Consider the following 22,130-nt stretch of genomic DNA (forward strand, 5'->3'; position numbering starts at 1 on the left):
TTGCTTCGTGAGATGTTGTTCACATAATAAATGCTCTGAATTAATTCTTCTGTGAAAACGTATGAGCCCAACTAACTGCATACCATATGCTCACTTTTTGATGATAATATTGTGGAACATCACGAGAAAATATGTTTTTTTCAGTATCCCAATGCCAAGCATTCTCAAGAGAAACCAAGCTCCGTCAATGAAAAGAAGAAGAATTGAATCAACAATCTGTCGTGAATTGATTCCAATACCCAATAAGAAAATCATGTGCATGCTACTGGATCACTTAGATTCAATTTTTGAACTACTGACACCTTAAACTTAAGATATTTCAAACCTCGTTTACACAGAACATATGTTCAATTCTTATGCTAGACAAATGGTTCCTTTATTTGGGCTCTATTCCATCCTCACACATATATTTTCAACTGTTCGATCTGTTAGAGCACACTTCAGATAACATTTCTTCTTATCGAGAATGAAACCTGTTTCTTACCACTTATTAAAATATTTAACAAACTTTCGAGGTTATGTAGCGTCTGGAAAATGCAGCTGAAACTTGCGTAAACACAATTTAATGAGGAAAATGCATTGTTGTACAGTGTTTTTAACTATGGTTAAAAATAAGTCTTTTTGCATACAGTTCAGACAACTTATGTGTTGCAGGCACAGTGCAAACTATCAAAAAAAAAATCCAAGCATTGCAGCCTGGACCTGGCTTACAGCAAACAACTAACAGGAAAACCTAATGTACCAACTGTCAAAAAGTAACCTCATACCTCGATAAGAATACTGGTGACTTAAATTTGACACATTTTGTATTATTACTAGGGGCCGGATGTTGATGAAAAGTCATCTTATTTTTCACATTAGGACGATGCCTATTAATGTAGACATCCTTTCTATATTTATATCAATGTAAAAAAGTAATTTCTTATATTGCATTTTTTGAACTAATAGGTCATTTTTATATTTTTTTCGGCATTTTTTGGTAATTTTTAATACTCTGGAGAACTTTTAGATCATTTAGAATGCATTTTACTTTCTTCTTTACCGATAGGTCTGTTAAATTATTTTCTAACCAAACAGGTCAGTAGTAATTACTTACTGAATAAGTGAATAACAGTGAAGTTTGAGTTTTGTAGTTTGGAACAGACTCTAAAGTCCATCCCTCATTCCACTGAAGGATTCACTTCACACAATGGAAGTAATATAAAATCCTTGACAGCAGATTAGTTTAAGAGAGGACTTTGATTGCTACTGTTCTTTTGTCGGTACGAGGGTGTCTTTAGAATTTATGTTTGGAAGGGGAGAAACTTTCACCATGTCCTGGACAGGACATTGTGTCCTCAACATGGTTCGGAAAGGATGTCTACTGTAGCAGACAGTATTTTTAACACAAAGATTGCAAAAATGCACGCTGCGCCCACAATTTGTTTTGACATTCATACTCCCTCATCTGGAAGAACTGGTAACAAGAGTGAAGTGCAGAAAGAGGAGGAGACGGAGAATTAAGACACTGACATGGACCACTCCTGATTTAAACACATTCTAAACCCTTATTAAAATCTATAGTCTTCCCTTAAAACCTTCATTTTGTTACATGTTCTTTCCCTTTATCTTAGCCAAATACCAGGAAGTTACCTCCTCTCTCCGAGATTTGTAGGGCAGTCATCGAAAAAATGTAACTAATATTTAAGAAGTTGTGGTGCGAGTATGGTGAATAATATTTAAATGTCATTTTCTTTTCATTGTATGCCATTTTTCCATTAGTTTAAGGGCATTTTAATGATCATTTTAAGTAGATTTTTAGGTCATCAACATCTGCCCCCTAACTATTACTATTCATAATATTAAAGTAAAAACATTCGAACTGTACAGATTATATAATGAGCCGGACATTGTTAAATTCATAAAAATAAGAAGATTAGATTGGGCCGGCATGTCATGAGAATGCAAGATGATAGAGTTGCAAAGAGAGTTTTTAAATTTATTCCGATGGAAAGAAGGAAGGTTGGGAGACCGAGATTGAGATGGGAAGACTGTGTGATGGATGACATCAAGACTTTGGATGTTAGAAATTGGAGAAGTTTGGGATTGGATAGGGAGGAATGGCGAAAACTTCTGAAGAAGGCCAGGGCCCATGAAGGGCTGTCATGCCATTGATGATGATGAAAGTAAGAACATAAATTATTGATATAAAAAAATCATACTTATGTGCAGTATGTCCATCCTGTTTCAATTCATTTAGGAAGCCCATTTTGAATAAATGTCGCACAAACAAATACTGATGAGTCGTCTTATTAAGATGGTCACGATGAGACTTGATGTTTCGAGCTTCATGATGATAGTAATTTTGCGCCAAATCATAAAATGCATTCTCTAATCTGAAAAATACAAAATAACAGCAATTTACATTATTAATTGACAGAAAACCTTAAAACAGATAATTACACAGTTATAATTTATTATGAAATATCATTACTCTGCTTTATAAATAGTTACTACTGTATGCTGGTGAGTCCAAATGAAACTTGTGGCGGAAAATTGCGTGTTATTGACAATAATGCATTCAATCTTTCAATTTATTTCATTTGTACCATGTATGCAAGTACAGTATATTACATTTTTATAGACAAAATCAGCAAATTTAATGTAAAAATTCAACGAAATCGAAAACAAATAGTCTAGCTGAGGACTCAAGACTGGATTCCAGACTATAACACATAGGAACAATTACTTAATGTTTCTACTTATTTGCACTGTTTTCAAATGGCTGATAACATTATTATGAAAAACTTATTTTGTGTCAGAGGAAATAATTTCGGTGTATTTATTTTTCAAAACTGATTAATAAGATAATGGAGTATAGCAGCGGTTCCCAACCTCTGGTCTGCAGACCTCTTTCAAATGGTATTTTAACTAAGCTTAACTTTATCATGTTCTCTGATTTTTATAAACTTGTTTATCTCAGACTTTTGAGACAGAAATGAATTCGTCTGATGGACTTCTCTTGACTTAAGTTTTGCACCAAGCACAGTCTGTTCAGCCAGGATGTGACACATAATGATTTAGTCACTTAAGCTACAAACAGTATGAGACAGAATATTCGATACATTACCGATGTGTATAACCTTGTAAATGATCTCCATGGGGAAGGACGAATAAAGACTTTGCATTTAATTCACAACTGGTGCATAAAGCTGCTGCCCTCTCTGCTGCTAACATATCCTCTCCTGTAGGTAATGGAGCTGTCTGCTGCACAAGAATTACTGCAATTCGCGTGTTTCGTCCTTCCAGGGCTGCCCTGTAATTATAAACAAACTGCTATGATTATTTAGACTCAAACATATGAAGGATAGCAAACATTTTAGGATGTATGTAGACTACAGCCAATCAACTTCATTTGACTAAAGCATTTGCTTGTTTAAGAATATTCTCTGTGTTGGTATTACAGTTACTTAATTTTAGTGTGTGATTCCTGTAATTTCTTTACCAATTTAAATATATCTACATAAATCTGTAGGGCCATGACTATCACAGTAAGCGCGAAGATACTGCTAGGGAAATTTGTCAGAGTTCATATATTTTAGATATCGGGGGCACCATCACAGACTAGTTGGCAGAATCGGATGTGTTCCTTCCTTCTATCTTCCACCGTACGTCCATAAGGAACACATCTGATTCTGCAAATACGGACCATACGAAAAATCAGCTATAGCCTTACACTCAGCAGATTCAGGCCACGCCATTGATTTCGACAATATCAAGATAATAGATAAAGAAGACAACTTATACAGAAGACTGGTCAAAGAAGCCATCCACATCAAACTACATCCCAACAACATTAACAAGGACGATGGGTTACAACTCAGCAACTCATGGGGAAGTCTATTCCAAGATCATTCTTAGGAACGAGAAACCAGGTCTCCACATGTATGCGGCACCCCTTCATCCGGACATCGGGCACGGAAACAAGATCACTCTTTTCGGACCTTATGAGGGCCAGTCTTTAATATGAATTAATATGAATACTCCCCTCCATACAGACCTAAACCGGATTGAACAACGAAGAACCAATCAGATGCCAGAAGGAGAACCTACGACCTATCACCGAAAGTCCTCCCCCCATTGAGACTCCTATGTATATACAAGCTGGCACACTATTTCTTTATCCAATTTACTCAGCTCTGAAGATGACCACAACACAGCTGTCGAAACGTCAGCCACCAACACCAAGACAACGCGGTATATGCCCTGAAATTTATCCAGAGACCATGTACACCAACCACGGAAGCCTATGTGAACACTTAATAATATAACATAGTTTACAATTTGAAAACACAAACTACTTGTAATGTAGAATATAGAGTAATACATAAAAATAACGTACAGAGAGTTAATGAAACAATATTACAAAAGAATATATATTAAGCTAGATCCTTAAGTGACAAAAGAAAATACTAAATTAATATGAAACACTAGCTTATACATAGGCATAAGATGTCTAGGATACAGGTAAAAAACAAATTTCAGTTTTGTTTTTCTTTCATAACTGGTAAGTTACAAACCTACATCTTTTATTTTTGATATAGTGAAACCATAGTATACCTTGAAAATTATGACAAGCATAGAAGTAAACAGAATTATGAGGGACTTATCGTAGTATACTCCTAATAAATGATCTGTTTCGTTTGAAAAGAAAAAAAAAGTTATATACGAAATCAGTCATACCAGGACTTAACAGAATATACCTTCAGACAGATCTCCCATAAAGAAATATAATCGCAAAATTGAAAAATTTGGATTTAGTTATTTGTTTCAAAATAGACAATTCAATAGACGTAAAATATTTAATGTACATCAAAATATATTAAGGAATGGTAAAGAGGAGAAGAGTTTCGGACAGAAGAAGATATCACATGATAGACGATATTAAGATATATGGATCATATGAGGAGACAAAGAGGAAGGCAGAAAATAGAAAGATTGGCGAAAACTGAGTTTGCAGTGAAAGACCTGCCCTTGAGCAGAACACTGATTGAATTAATCAAAATATGTAATATACATCAAGCTATGTACCTTAAAATTTCGAGATAAGGAACTTTTAGTGTGATTTTCTGACATTTTTCTTCTCTTAGCTACATACATAGGAATAGAATATGTAATTACAGAATGACAGACAAGAATGAAGATCAGCATATTGAATTTTGTAGTGCAGAAGCAACAGCAAGTGAATTTTGCCTACAACTTTTTTGTTCTATTATGTACTGAAATATACAACAGCGGACTTCTGTTTTACTTCCTTCTGAAGGAAGCTATGCTAATAGTTTTTGTTGTCCTTAACAATTTATGGTCCTGGTATTCTTATAGTTTAAGTATAGAATAAGTAATATTTTCATTTACATAAAATCATCTATGTTGCATTACTTACCTCACAGATTGCACTCTAGATGAGCATTCAATACTCTTCTCATTCCAGAAGGGGTCATCCCAATCCAATTCGTAGAAAATTACAACTACTGCTGGCATTTCATTTAGATGCTTGTTCATCCAGTTTCGTTTAATAATACCCTTTGGAATGTACCAGTCATAGGAATTTCTCTGTAAGTAAGAACATATTAAATGATTCTGTTGATTGTACTAAGTTATATGAAGGCTGAAAAGCATCAGTCACATGGACTTCGCAATCTGTAACAAACTAACAAGTAGGGCATCTTTCTCACTACCGTATTTTTTTATCTGAAGACGAAGATAGAGCTACCTTCGAAATGTGATTTTTTTTTTCATTAGGAATGGAAAAAGTTGAAACTAAACCTCGTCTTCTAAAAATTTAGAAAATAACTGAGTTTTTCTTCAAAATATTCGGAGCTTAAGATAACAAAAATACTCTTAAATATTTCATTGCCATTCACGCACTAACACTGAATTTGATCTTGCTGTCATAGATGTTGTACTACATGCGATGACTATGCATTGCAGTGATTATTATGATAATTAAGAAATAGTGGAATGACAGTAGGAGAAACTTCGCGAAAACATAGCCCATCACCATCACACCTTCATCTCAAACAGCAGAAATAACTAAAATCCTCTTTCAATTAATATCACTCAATAAAAGAATTGTATTCCAATGGATACCATCCCATTGTGGAATCCTGGGAAACGAGAATGCAGATGCTTTAGCAAAGAAGTGCAGCACTGCTACTTACAGACCTGCTACTAAATCTACGTATTACTCTGTGAAAAGATTTATTAAATCTACATACTTAGACTTCAACAAACAAAATTTGATAACACAATCTCAAGGAAAAAAACGGAACTCTCTGCATCATAATCCACAGTTAATTCCCGATTTACCACGAAAATCGTCTGTAGCTGCATTTAGATTGGCAACAGGCCATGATTGTTTGGCCAAACACCTGCATAGAATTGGAATATATTAGTCCCCTAACTGCCCATTGTGCAACTCAAACCAAGAAATGGATTCAAAATCTGTGCTTCAGTGGCTGGCCATGATAACATCTTTGAAAAATATTGGAGTGCAAGAGGTCAAATTACTTTATCGTCAAATGCCTGGCATTAGAAAACAATAACAACAACAACAATTTCAGACCTTTGCAGAAAATAAAAACGGAAAATTCTATCTCTTTAAGATTTTTATTTTGTAAAATCTCGGCCAACTATGTTTGAAACAGCTAAAGAAATATATATCTGAAAGTGAAATCTGGAATAATATTTCATATTGTACTACTTTCCCATCTATGTGTATGTATATGTGTTTCTTTTATCAGTTACTGATCACAAAGATGATCTTCCTAATAGTGCAAAATTAACGAATTAAACATCTTATTTGGCCTTCTATAAATCATCAATCTCTGTTCTTTTCTTTCTTTCGCCCGATTTACATTTAGGTGCAGAAAAGTCTAAACATCATTTTATTATTTTTTGTAATCAAACTATTTGATACACCAGCAGCCATGCTGGCCGAATGAGTAACATTATGCAATAGTACATGTGTTTTCTTCATGTCTTTCAAATGTTGCATAAGCCTAACATTATAAACAGAATGGCAATCGTGGTGAGCATATTAGTAAAACAGAAAAGGAATACTGTAAGTCCAATGGACTGATGAACGACCTGAGCATCACCAAAGTCTCTGAAGTTCCACTTGCAGTTTGGTAGATAAATTCATCTTAGTACTGTCTATGTGGTACAGCTATATTTCAGTATTCATTGCTCTGGATCAATTGTGGCATTCAATCCGAAATGAGGAAAGGAGAAATTTATGTTGCTATTGCAAGATCCGAACATGCAATTCGTGTATTGTGTCGGTTGAAGAGGTGTTTTTCAGTCATGTAGACAATATCTAGTATTTCTAACATTCTTCATTGTGACATTTATATAACAGAGAATATGAAAAGTTGAATAGTTTCATCGATGATGAAAAGGAAGAAAATGAAAAGAAAGATGAAAGATAAAGAAGTAATGGAAGACAAAGAAGAAAAAAATATAAATAAAATGAAGAATACGACGAAATAATTGTTTAAATGGTGATCTTACTCGTGTTAATTATGTAAGCATGTGCGGCTTACAGCTGTTTCAGTGCTACTTGACACCATCCTCAGAGCCTTCTGTGTCTCAGCGTCATCTCAACTTTGCTGCCTGTTGTGTGATGAAGAGTTGAGTCAAATAGTGTGTGTGTTCTGAAATTGATTTGTGTGTTGAGAATTTAATTAGGGTGTGTTTTAGTGTGTCTGTATATTTCATATTGTTTTAATGTGTTCAGTTTTTGGTTTTTGGGTTGTATGTGTAGGATTTCCATGTCTATTTATGTTATTGTATGTGTGGTTGGCATTAGTTATGTGTTTGGCGTATGTAGATGTATTGTGCCCTCTGGTTATTGCTTTAATGTGTTCTTTGTATCGAGTTTGGAATGATCTGCCTGTCTGTCCAATGGAGAACCTGTCGCAACTATTGCATGTGAGTTTGTATACGCCTGTGTGGTTGTATTTATTTGTTTGTGTTGTTTGTGTGTTGAGATGTCTTTGTAGTGTGTTTTCTGTTCTGTATTCTATGTTGTATTTCTGTTTTCTGAATGAGGAAGCGAGCTTGTGTGTGTTTTTGTTTTCGTATGTTAGTGTGATGTATTTCTTGTGTTCTTGTGTTTGTGTTGTGTTTTGTGTTGAGTTTGTTTTTTCTTCCTTATGATGCTGTCTATTATGTTTGGATTGTAACCATTTTCTTGTGCTATGTATTTGATTGTGTTCACTTCTTCATTGTACTGTTGTTGGCTCATGGGTATGTTGAGTAATGTGTACCATTGTCCTGAATGCAGCATGTTTGTGTTGTGTGGGGTGATTATATGTGTTGTGTATGTGTGTGGTGGCCATTTAATCAATTATTTATATTCAAGTGTTAAAAGTAGTGTACAAAAGATTCAACATGGAATAAGATGAAGAATAGAAAAATAGGACGAACGAAAAGAACAACACAATATGTAACTTAGTTGTTAAAGAAAAAGAGATGAGGAAGAAGATAAAGGAGAAGTAGGAGAGGAAGACGACGATGAAAAGGAAGAAAAAGAAGAAGAGAAATAGGACTACACCTTTTCCAGTTGTATTTCAGAAAATATCAATTGTATTTCAGATCTGTCATTTGTTGGCCTATTTCAGATTAGTCAATTCACTTTCAGATAATATCAATTGTATTTCAGAAAACATCAATTGTATTTCAGATTTGACAATTTAATTTCAGACAGTATTGTTTGTATTCCAGATTAGTCAGTTCAATTTAAGATAGTATCAATTGTATTTCAGAAAACATCAATACAGTGAAACCTGTTCAAATTGGAACCTGAATAATCCAGAATCCTGTCTATTTCGGAACAATTTGTTGGTCCTGGCGAAATTTGTATGTATTATGTGTAATTTTTCCTGAATAAAACGGAAACTGTCCAACGCGGAAACGGAAACTGTCTGCTACTGTTCAAAACGGAAACAATATTTTGGACACACTATATTTTGTAACTATATTTTGAAACAGCGTGTAATTTCAAGGAATATACGAAATATGTAGGTCACTAAGATAAAAACAAGTTTTCTTTGCAAAATTTTAGAGGGTACGAGGGTGTGTTGGCCTGTCGGTCATAAATTTTATTACCCTGTTGACTAGGCAGACGAGTCCCTTTAAAGATTTTCAATGCTTCACACCCGTGTACTGTCGTAGCTAAATAGAGCACAAGTGTAGGGATTTCCAGATAAAAAAAAAAGTTGCATAAAATGCGGCATTAATATTAAGTGATGAAGTAAAAGTTATCGAGATAAAGGAAAATTAGAAACAAAGTCTATGTGAATTAATGTTGAAGTTCAGTGGAAAACTCAAGTGTGACACTTTAAAAATTAAAGATCATAATGAGTGAGTGGTTTGCGGCCGATATTGGTGAAAAAAAAGAAACAAGAAAGCAACTATTTAAGTGAAAATAAATGAACTGTTGTGAGAGTGAGTTCTTCATGATCTTTCAAATAACAAGCCAATTTCTGGATCTATTCTGCAAAGCAAGCTATTGAACTGGGAAAGAAATTAAATAAACCAGAATTCAAGGCTTCTAATAGATGGCTCTTAGTCCAATTAATTAATAATGTGCAGTGATATGCAGTACAGTATTAGAGTATAGTGTTAGATATTAAATAGAATGAGATTAGTAAACTTTAGTAATGTTTAATGACTAATGAGTGAGTTACGATAATATTCATACAGAAAATGAGATTTTAATTAAGATGATTCACCAACGGAATAAGCGACAGAAAGCTGATTTAATGTGATTAGTGTTAAATGGAATATTTTGTATTTCTTGCAATTTGCGGCATGCCATTTTGTTTTGCATGTATATGAATGATAAAATATTCCATTTTAATGTCACACCTGAATAATACGGAAACCTGTTCACAATGGAAAAAAAATTGGGACCATGTCACTTCCGTCTTGAACAGGTTTCACTGTAATTGTATTTCAGATTTGTCAATTGTATTTCAGAAGTTGCGGTTGGCACCTTATTGTCCAATGTTAAATCCAATCGAGATCATTTAGTGTAAAGTGAAGACGTACATAAAAACCCATCTTGGAATTCCTGACGTCATGGCTTCTGGTGTTGAAGGCTAATTTACCTACTGTAGAGAGTAGTTGATGGTGATTGTGCTCGTGCAGTGCAACACAGTACAATTCATCAAGCTGCAGCTTTAGCTATGGAGAATATGCCTGTTGGACGCTAAAATGCAATAAAGTTGAGGATTTTTTAAATCCATTTTCCATTTTTTTAAATATATGTTAAAATCTCAAGTAGGCCTACATTTTTTATTTTTTTTAAATAAAAGTTACTAGGTAATCTTAAATGCATTGTTTATTTTCTAAAATACATTTGATACCATCTGAAATACAATTGACAAATCTGAAATACATTTGATACCATCTAAAATACAACTGACAAATCTTAAATAAAATTGATATTATCTGAAACTGAATTGACAAATCTGAAATACAATTGATAATTTCTGAAATTAAATTGACTAATCTGAAATATAACTGATAATTTCTGAAATTAAATTGACTAATATGAAATACATTCGATAATTTCTGAAATACAATTGATATTTTCTGAAATACAACTGGAAAAGGTGTAGTAGCAGTGGTAGTTGTTTTAATCGTAGAAGAAAGATGTAGGAAGAAAGAAGAGAAATACAATGAAAAGAATGAAGAAGAAGTGAACAAAGATTGGAAGAAGATTATGAGGAACAAAACCAGAAAAGGAAGAAGGAAGAGAAGAAAAAGAAGATGACAGTGGAGAAGGGGAAGAGACAATGACGAAGAATATACATCTTGATTACACAACTTTTAACACTGTATTACTTCGGAATATGTATGGTAAGACTTTCTTGTGTTAAATTTCAACGTACCTCATTTATATGTTTCGACCTATTTATGGGTCATTTTCAGAACTGGTCGTTGTTGGTCTTGGCGCCTCTTGTCCTGTTTCCTGTGAGGGTGCGTTCATGTGGTATAGTGTAGAGTCAAAGAGTGTGTGTTTTGAAGTTGAGTTGTGTGTTGAGAATTTCGTTGGGGTGTGTTTTCGTGTGTCTGTATATTTCATATTGTTCTAGTGTGTTTAGTTTCTGGCTTTTTGGTTGGATGTGTAGTATTTCCATGTCTGTATTGATGTCTCTGAGGGTGTGGTTAGCATTTGTGACGTGTTCTGCATATGTGGAAGTGTTTTGTAATTTTGTTATGGCTGTGATGTGTTCTTTGTAACGTGTTTGAAACGATCTGCCTGTCTGTCCTATGTAGAAGTTGTTGCAGGTGTTACATTTGAGTTTGTATACGCCTGTGTGGTTATATATCTACAGGAAGCGTGAAAAACCGGGTAAGTCCACTTTTTGTGAAATATGAGTTATTAGCATGTATCGATTCCCAGTGCCGAGTTTTATACCGTGAAAAACTGGGGAAGTCTAATACCAATTAGTATAGATGCTACAGCAGGGTGAAATAACGGGTAGAACAGAAGTTGATGCAAAATTGTTGGTAAGTCGACTAAGCTTGTTATTCACCTGCCAAGTACGAACGAGCAAAAGCATGCAAGTCTAATTACATCACTATTCGTTTGTCGAGTCTTCATTTTGGTTGAGTGAAAAACCGGGTAAGTCGAATTACTTAGTTATTATAGACCTTACAGTTTCGTATCGAGAAAGAAGCAGTGCCGTAAGTTGATTTGTTCTCTTCTTCACGTCCACATAATTTCTTCCGTGTCGAGTTACCAAACATTTTGCTTCGCAGTTTTCAACAAGGAAAAGGGAATCAATAATAGAAACAATTAGAACAACCATATTCGGAAAGAGAACGTCAACAATATGGATCGGAATTAAATTTCAGGTATTCCTTTTTTCTTGTTTTAGCAGCAGACAGGCGCGAACTAAGATATTTCTGTACCCGCAACAATCACAAGCCCGCCAAATCTTAACTGCCTTGTGAATGAGCTGAGTTGAACATTTATCGTATGGTTTAATGTCATACAGTAGCAAAGTGAACTGTGGTTCGACTTACACAATGTCACATCGTGCATGTCTTCTTGTTAATCTAAGTTTAAAAAATACTCAGTGATAACAGTTGTTTTGAAGATGCTAAGAGAAGGAAGATAACTTATCCTCAGGAAATTGCTGATCACAGTGGTAATGGTAAGTGATATTCTTTCTAACAATGTTGACAGCTTGACACAGTATTTATCACATATGCTACTTTCTTGGTACTTTAATTAAGCGGTACCCAACCTGTGTCTCACGGACCCCAGGGAGTCCGTGATAGATTCTAAAGCGGTTCCCAAGACAAGATGTATTTTCAAAAGTATTTTAATTATTAAGCCTAATTTTAACTTTTTCTATTGCTTTTCTCAGCTTCTTGGAATATTTATTTGTTATGCCCCACTCTGTTACAGAGTTCACCAAAAATGCTTCCGGCTATAAGTTAAGCATTTTAAAATGAACCGAATTCGAGTATGAATGTTAAGGGGTCCGTGACACTCAAAAAGTTGGAAACTCCGCTTTAATCGACTGTTATGCGGCTCATGGGCAACTTGTAAGCATAAAGAAATTTAAAAGACAAAACATAACTTAAAATCCGATTAAAGCAAAAAATAGTTACAAATTATCAGGTGTATGTTTGACAGTCATTCTATCATTGCTGTAAAAAGCATTGAAATCATAAGCTGATATGAAAGTAAACATATGGAGGACTGTGTTACAACTTTAGGACCCTTATTTTTAGGTAAATTTCCACTGGCTCCTGCACAAAAATCATGCAGTGAAGATCTACTAAATATATTTGGACCAGATGTAAATGAGTATACTGAGCCTGTAGATTTCGATTCCGATGATAGTGTGAAAGATCCAGACTACCACACTGATGAAGACATAGGAAACAATCAATTTTACACCGCAGTGGTTGAGAGTGAGGAGGAAGAAAATTCTGAAGACACCAATGTATTCAACAACGATCAAGAACAGCAGTCCGAAAATTCTGAGCCAGATGCTGCTGTTCAGAAGAAAAGAACTAGGAAGGACAAACAAATTAACAAAGAATTGAGGAATAAAGGAAAATCCTATGTATCAGAAAAAGGGAAGGAAGTGAAAGCAAGGGAAATGCTTCCCCTTAAACCATGCCGAATGAAGTGTCTGGAAAAGTTTATAGAAGAAGATAGCCGAAAGTGTTTTGAGGAATATTGGGCTATTGGTAATCATGATAACAGGGTCAGATATATTTCCTCATTGATAACAATTAGTAAACCAAAGACTCATCGTGTGGTTGAAGACAACGCCAAGTTAAGGGAAATAGTTTGTAAATATGAAATTATAATTCAAGGCAATAATCAGCCCATCTGCAGGGAATGCTATCTTAGAACATTTGGGGAAACAACCGGTTTCATCGAACGGGTAGCTAGTAAGAAGAAGGAATCGTTTTCTGGAATTATTGCACCTGATGGCAGAGGAAAGTTTGCTCCTGTAAACAAAACAAAAATGGAAGATTTACAGTCTGCAGAAAGTCATATTCTCTCCTTCCCTAGCTATGAGAGTCATTATTGCCGAAATAGAAATTCTAAGCAGTTTCTGTCCTCTGATCTTAATATATCAAAGATGTATAATTTGTACAAAGACTGTACTAAAAATCCTGTTTCACTGAAAATTAATTCTAGATGCTTCCATGAACTTGATCTGGAATTCAAAAAACCTAAACAAGACACTTGTCACAAATGTGATGTACTGAAAATGAAGATCAACACTTTGGCAGGAGAAGCTAGGGACTCTGCAATACAAGAATGAGATACCCACCACAAGGCTGCGGAGGAGTCATATGAAGCCAAGAGACATGATAAGGAAGTGGCTCAGAAAGATGACAGAAAAGCTGTGTTAGCCTTTGATTTGCAGCAGTGCCTACCGACACCTTACTTTACATCAGTTTCCTTTTATAAAATGCAATTATGGACATTCAATCTGACAGTCCATAATCTAGTCACCGACGAAGCTACATGTTTTATGTGGAATGAAACCACGTCTGGAAGAGAGGCTAATCAAATAGGTTCCTGTCGCTATTAGTTTATTTTGCAATTGCCAGATCATGTAGAAGAGATCACATTTTATTCTGACTCTTGCGGGGGACAGAACAGAAACAGTATTGTGGGAGCTATGTTTTCTTTTGTTATTCACAAGAACCCTAACATCCGTGAAATTCACCACGCGTTTTTGGTGAGTGGGCATACTCATATGGAGTGCGATGCAGGCCATGCAGCTATCGAGAGAGAAAAGAAGAGGACAGGGATGAAAATAAACCATCCAAATGACTGGTACCAGCTCGTGAGGTCTTGCAAACGTAAGAAGCCATTCAAAGTATTTGTGATGGAGGGACAACATTTTCTAGATTTCAATTCCTTGACGAAAACAAGTGGGCCCTACCTAATGAAGAAAGTTGATACAGAAGGCAATAAATTTCTGTGGACCAGCACTCACTGGCTGAAATACACTCGAAAGACAGCGAAAATATTTTTCAAGAGTTCTCTCTCTGAGGAAGAATCTTTCCAAGAACTATCTATCCGTAGACGTGGCAAAAGTACATTACCCACATCACTGCCTATGATTCATGAGGGTCCTGTTTCTGTCAGTGCTGAAAAGAAGAAGGACATCTTGGAACTTTTACCACTGATCGACAATGTCTTCCATGACTTCTACAAGAACTTGAAAGTTGACAACATACCCAATATTGACCCGGATTTGGAGGAACTGGATGCAGATGCAGAAAATACCAAATAACATGTGTAATAACAAAAGGTTTTGTAAATGTCTTATAAGACTTTATTGTATTATGCCAAAGTTCTTATCTGTATTATTCAATATTTTGAAAAGTAGTGAAATAATAATTAAAATGGATGTTTATGTATATACATATATAATGATTTTTTTTTTTAAATTCGTGCATAAATATGTAAGTCCCTGTAAGAATTTAACAATAGACGAGAAAGACCGGGTAAGTCACTTTAAGCCAAGAACCTTTAGTGATAGATAACTGTAAACATTTCCTTTTGAAAGCCCGTATGTGAATACATATTTATGCAGGATTTCAATTCCCCAAATTAATTACACGATTTAGGAGAGTCTTGTGAACTTTGTTTTCTTCCTCCTTTAAAATTTACTTTTGGAGACTTACCCGGTTTTTCACGCTTCCTGTAGATATATAACAGGACAAGAGGCGCCAAGACCAACAACGACCAGTTCTGAAGATGACCCATAAATAGGTCGAAACATGTAAACGAGGTATGTTGAAATTTAATACAGGAAAGTCTTACCATACATATTCCGACGAAGAATAGTTGAGAATAAGAAGAAAAGAGACAATAAGAGTAAAATTAAAGTGGAAAAGAAAGAATAGTAAGAAAATAGGATAAGTAAAAAAGACAAAGCGGACAGGAGAACAAGCATAAAGCTATTGTTTCATTTGTGCTTGTATTTTTATGGTTTATTTTACGACACTTTATCAACACTCTGGTTATTGGCGTCTGAATGAAATGAAGGTGATAATGCCAACAAAATGAGTCCAGAATCCAGCACCGAAAGTTACTCAACATTTGCTCTCGATAGGTTGAGGGAAAACCATAGTAAACACCTCAACCAGGATTTGAACTCGAGTCTGCTTGTTTCATGATCAGACATGCTAACCGTTACTCCACAGTGGTGGATCATTTGTACTTATCTGATGAAAGCATGCTAATGTAATACTCACCTTTGGTTTCATTGGTGGAAATTCATGAGCAGGATCAAGAAGCTTAAACTGAACTGGAGCTCTGTATTGTCTTCTGCTGTTGCTAAATGCATCCCAAATTGCTCTATGAACAGCATTATTTAAAGTGTCAAGACCTGTTAGGCCAATCAGAGCAAGGGGTTTGCTACACAGCTCAGGGGGAAAATCAAATGGATCAGTCGTCATTCTTCAAGCGACACTCTGGAAACAAAAGATACGTTATTTACTACATAATAATACCACAGTCTAGTATATACAGTCACGAAGCTCAATACGTAGTAAATATGCATCCATAGATAGTTGCTAACCAATAGGATCGCTACTATCGCCTCATTACAGACAATGCGAAATAGTACCGGCACAGTCTATTGTTCTTAGCACCCTCACAACTCAAGCTTCGTGACTGTATATACCTTATTTTATTTCATGGAATGCAGTTTCATAGAAAGGACTTTGCCAACAGACCTTTTACTGCCCCCTACTAACTGGCTGTCATAAATAAATATCTTCCTTACTGTGATGGAAATCTTGTCTTCTCCTCTTATTAACCAATCACAACCTTCGTTCAGAAGAATTGACAGGCTCCCATCAAATCCACGTGGAGGCAGAGTTGTCGCATCTTTTCCGAATTCCAAGAATCCCGTCAGTCTGATTTCAAGGATCACCAGGATTGTGGCAACTGTGCAATGTTGGGACGAGGGGACAGGATGGAATTGTCAGAGTTGTTTGTGTAGGAAGCCCTAAATCTGTAAGTGGGTGTTCAAAGGAGCCACCGAACTGCACTCCTTGAAATAAAATAAGGTATACTAGACTGTGATAATACTACAGAAAATGCAATGAACTTGGAAACAGGTATGGAAAGGTAAATGGCATACAGAAATATGGGTAGAGATCTTGGTATGATATGCATCTTGATTACACAACTTTTAACACTATATCACTTTGGAAAACATATTTTATATCTTTCACGTGTTAAATTTTATGTTACCTTGTTAACATGTTTCGGCCTGCTATCGGCCATCATCAGAACTCAGATAGGAGTTAACATGTTTCGGCCTGATATCAGCCATCATCAGAACTTAGATAGGAGTTCTGATGATGGCCGATAGCAGGCCGAAACATGTTAACAAGGTAATATAAAATCTAACACGTGAAAGTTAAATAATATGTTTTCCTTGGTATACTATACCAGAATTGATTTTGTATGACTATGACCAAATTAAAGACAGGTATCTCACACACTCTTTCAGAACGTGTAATAGGAGAGAAATTTCGTAAATCAATGTTCTCCTTATTTCAGTATCTTAAACGATTTTAATGCTAAATACCGATAAACCTTCTTTGTAAGTTATCATTTTCCATAATTAAAAATGTCACAAACAATAGTTTGAAATATAATTATCAGTTTATCAAATGTCTTGTATATGAATTACTTTTCACAATTGAAAGCCTTCATATAATATCCAGGCTCACTTTCAGCGGCACTATGGCACAAGCATACACTGCTTGCCTGCTGACATTCCAGTTTCCACACAGTTGGAAGTCATAAAACCGAAGCAATGCATACACATTCTTATGCATCAAGATAAATCAGATGAATGGACTAGGCTCACTTAGTATAGTAGAGGAGACAAGACTTGTCCTGTGATCGTATCATGTGCCGTGGTTATATCACTAATGGATATGAAGGGAGAAGATAGATTTTAGTCTGAGATAAACTTTCATTTCGGTAAATTCGTATAATATTCACAATCATGAAACAAACTCTCTTTCTGACAACTCATTCTTTCTCCTCTTGGACAGATCACATGCCAGGTTTCGCCTCTTCATCTATACCAGGCCTGCACAAGGTTTGCGCTCTCCGAACCGGCTCGCAGCTCATGAGCGGAATGCAGATATTAACTGCGCTCTGTTATGAGGGTGGACTGGAAGAAGGGGTGATCTCGTACAAAATGTACACAAAAGAAAGTACTATTACGAGTGCTATGAAATAAATTCCCATTCAGAGTTTGCAAAACTATCTTGGACTATTATTAATTAATAAAAAAAATATTTATTTTACAGAAGTAATAGAAATTCTATAGCTACTTAAATGTACAATATCATTTTGTTATATTTTTATTTATCAGTACATCAAAACGAGGTTTTATGCTGTTGGCAGTTGAAAGGAACAGTAGCCTACTGATCATAATGAAACATCAGTTACAGATGTTCGATGTCTGTCTTTATTAAAGTTTATTATAGAAAACAGTTGCTCACAAATATAAATGTTGAGCCAAACATAGCAATCATTTTCACAGCCAGCCTGTGTAGTCGTGGATATTATTGCTAATGTTTAGTCTTGTAAAACTCAACCAGGCTAGTAGTAATATTCAAACGATCTTTAGCTCTTAGGTCACATTGAAGATCAAGAAGTTCAAGCTGTAAATCGTTGAATGTTAAATGTTATGTTCCGTCTTTTAGATTCCTCCATACTGTACTGTAGCAGTAGGTAAGCAACGTGAAACTGTTACTGAGGATAGGCCTACACACTGCACTCCAGTAGATAACTCAGTGGTCGTTTCCCTCTCCTCTACCTATAGCAAGTCTGTCATTCTGACGTATCTTCCTCCCCATTTCGGCGAGTGGTAAACACCGCTCTCCCACTCCGAAAGAGCGCGCGCGCTCGTTGAGCACTGTTTGTGCAGGCCTGATCTATACCATTGTTTTTACATCTTCATTACACAACTTTTAACACTGTAGGCTATCACTTCGGAATATGTATGATGAGACTTTCCTGTGTTAAACTTCAACGTACCTCGTATACATGTTTCGACCTATTTATGAGTCATCCTCAGAACTGGTCGTTGTTGGTCTTGGCGCCTCTTGTTCTGTTTCCTGTGAGGATGCGTTCGTGTGGTATAGTGTAGAGTCAAAGAGTATGTGTGTTTTGAAGTTGAGTTGTGTGTTGAGAATTTCGTTGAAATATACAGACACACGAAAACACACCCCAACGAAATTCTCAACACACAACTCAACTTCAAAACACACACTTTGACTCTACACTATACCACACGAAAGCACCCTCACAAGAAACAGAACAAGAGACGCCAAGACAAACAACGACCAGTTCTGAGGATGACCCATAAATAGGTCGAAACATGTAAACGAGGTATGTTGAAGTTTAACACAGGATAGTCTCATCATACACCATTGTTTTGTAAATTAAAATTGTGAATGTGTCGAACATTGCCTATCTTTTCAAAGAAGCTGTTGAAATTGTTCTACTTGTACATCGAGCTTCGAGACATATGTTGTAGCATCGTAACAAATATTTGTTCATACTTTGGAACTTTGCTTGCAAAATGTTGGCTGTTTTTTCTCGTATGTAAAATTTTTAAGTTGATTTATACATGCTTTAACATCTGTGGTCATTTAATATTTGAGGAGAAAAATTCGCTCCTGCGCTGGGGATCGAACCCGGGTCCTTGGTTCTATGTACCAAGCGCTCTGGCCACTGAGCTACGCCGAATTCAATCCACAGCACTGGACCGAACTTCTCTCCTACAGTGTTTCTCTTTTGTGGCCTGACTCCAAGTTGGACATATACGTTGATGTTTATATTCAAGTCAACAGTGGGTTTCAGTGTGGCCAACATAGTAATAATAATACTAGCCTACACACCTAATCAAACCTAACCTAACCTCTCACATAATACTACACACCTGTAGTAACATTCCTCACATTTAGTATCATTTCATTGCATGTATTGCCAACCTTGTTGCTCGTGTCAAGAGCTATCAAATTAGTGGAAATGGATCATAATGCCAGGAAGAAAATATGGCGACTTTCATAAAAATTACATTTAGTTCGTTCAGTGTATCTTTTGTGATATACTAAATGTTACTATGATGTACTGAAGTATATATGATATTTCTGTGCAAGAATTCTGCATTGCCAAATGGTGAAGAATGGGTAAAACGAAGAAAAATTCTCTCAGGCAATGGGATTCGAACCCGGGTTTTCAGCTCTATGTGCTGACGCTTTATCCACTAAGCCACACCAGATTCAAATTCCGATGCTGGATTGAATCTTTCTCAGTTTAAGTTCTACCTCTCTGTTCCCTTTTGGTGGCCTACCCTCATGTACTATGTCACAAAGTATGTGACAGTGGCACAATGTCCAACATTATGTACAGAAGAGCAATCATTACAAGTGACTAAGTGGCCGGGGACCGACGAAACATGGCGCCGTCTTGAATCAAGAAGTGATTACTTACGCTTATCTTATTACTATGATGTACCGAAGTAAATATGATATTTCCGTGCAGGAATTCTGCATTACCATATGGTGAAGAATGGGTAGAACTCGTAATAAGTGCACCTCTACATAGTTGGACACTGTGCCACTGTCACATACTCTATGACACAGGACATGAGCGTAAGCCACCAAAGGGGAACAGAGGGGTAGAACTTAAACTTAGAAGGATTCAATCCGGCATCGAAATTTGAATCCGGTGTGGCTTAGTGGATAAAGCGTCAGCAAGTAGAGCTGAAAACTCAGGTTCGAATCCCGGTGCCGGAGAGAATTTTTCTCTGTTCTACCCATTCTTCACCACATATTAAATGTGTTAATGTAGTGTAGGCCTATATAGTACAATAAGAATTGAAATGTCTTGTGGCTGTGATAAAATTATTGAAAATTGGTTTATAGCATCACATTGGCAGTGATAAAAGTGTGCAATATTCGTTCAGTGGCCGGTAAATACTCTACTTTGTCCTTATATTACTTCAACTACCTCCACTAGATGTCACTTCCCCACCCAAAACTCAAACTATCCCACTTTCACTTTGTCTCTCTTCCTATTTACTGCTATCTGCCTTCCTTTGGTAGCTCATCTGTAAAGAATTACCACTCTAACCTTGTCATTGACAGTGGAACTATTTGTCAGTAAGAGTGATGAGGAGGGTGGGTGGGTTAGAGAACGAAAATAATTTAGCCTAATTTTTTCACGATAAGAACGGCACAAATGAACATCATGGTCATTATCTTCCTAGTCGTAATTTTCTACGCAAATAATTCTTGAGTATTGCATGATAACCATAACCAATACCAGACTCTGTATTCATTTGACTACATACAAGTCTACTTACTCAAGGCATATCACTGTTCCAACACTCGGTGTACTCACACAGTATTATATCTTATAATTAAATATGACTATATCGTTTACGCCATTCGGAACTCACATATTACACGAAACATCTGACAGATGAGGTTATTTTCTGAAATCAACTAACCTGTCATATCAAACACATTAACACATTAGAAACAAGTTTGTTTGTACTCTACAGGTTAAATGTATGTTAATGTGGAAGTGTGTATAATTATATTACCGCCAATGTATTTTCTGTTGAACTTATTTTAAGGAATTAAACAATACTAAATTCCAGCATATACCTTCCAAGCCCAACACAAGCACAAGCACTACCAGCCATAGACAAATAACAGAGCTACCAGCAGAATACTGGTTATTGAAGTGGATAGAGCTTCATCAGTGTTGTCAGATTTTTTCCCATAATTTCCCAATTTATTGATTGAAATTTCCCTTTCACGAGTAAAATGTCTCTATACCTTCTATTCACTACTTCACCACAGTCTACTATATACAGTCGCGAAGCTTAATATGTAGTAAAAATGCAAACATGGGCAGTTGCCCACCACTAGGATCGCTACTATCGCCTCAGCATCGCAGATCTCTCTCCTAGCAGACGACAAAATATGTTACACTTTCGTTGTCGTGTTCATTTGGAAAAATTAACACCTTCCTTCCATTATTGAAATATTAAATGCATAAAGTTAATTTATTATTTTAATGAAGTATATTAAATTCCACCATAAACTCGAATATACCTGCAATAAATAAGTTAATATAATTTTTGTTTGTGCAAAACGAACTGAAATTTACTATAATAGCTTCACTCATTCAAGATTATAGCGATAATTAACTATGAAACCAATAAATATTAATTTGCATTTCCCTTTACAACAATAATAATGGAAATATGAATTTGTACCGGTACTTGTAGTGTAGGCTTACGTAGTTAACAAAGTGGGGTGAGGTTAAGCAATAATAATCATACCAGAATTGGAAATAAAACGTGATCAATAAATTTTATTGTAACAGACTTTTTCTACGTCTCTAGTAAAGCAACAAATAAAAATAACATCAAAATTAACAGCTATAATTAAAAACATGTCCTTTGAAAAAAAAAAAGTAGGCCTAAGCAATAATAATCCCACCAGAATTGAAAATAAAACGTGATCAATAA

General features: G+C 35.6%; 1 protein-coding gene across 5 annotated transcripts in view; it reads right to left on the reverse strand.

The window, feature by feature from the left end:
- Positions 1–21,391, reverse strand: part of gry (trafficking protein particle complex subunit 11 gry) — a 107,273-nt gene extending 85,882 nt beyond the window's left edge. Inside the window, exons 1-5 of one of the 5 annotated variants that reach the window (XM_069813055.1) lie at positions 21,259–21,391; positions 15,802–16,020; positions 5,423–5,592; positions 3,110–3,295; positions 2,202–2,375 (exon numbers count right to left, since the gene is read on the reverse strand). In XM_069813055.1, coding sequence (XP_069669156.1) covers positions 2,202–2,375; positions 3,110–3,295; positions 5,423–5,592; positions 15,802–16,005 — 734 coding nt within the window. In that variant the 5' untranslated portion in view covers positions 16,006–16,020; positions 21,259–21,391. Of the gene's footprint in view, positions 1–2,201; positions 2,376–3,109; positions 3,296–5,422; positions 5,593–15,801; positions 16,021–20,951 lie in introns of all 5 variants that reach the window. The other 4 variants (XM_069813053.1, XM_069813054.1, XM_069813056.1 and 1 more) reach the window with 4 other exon arrangements.
- Positions 21,392–22,130: the final 739 nt, after the last annotated feature.

This window comes from Periplaneta americana, chromosome 16 (genome assembly GCF_040183065.1).
Source record: "Periplaneta americana isolate PAMFEO1 chromosome 16, P.americana_PAMFEO1_priV1, whole genome shotgun sequence".
Taxonomy (NCBI): domain Eukaryota; kingdom Metazoa; phylum Arthropoda; class Insecta; order Blattodea; family Blattidae; genus Periplaneta; species Periplaneta americana.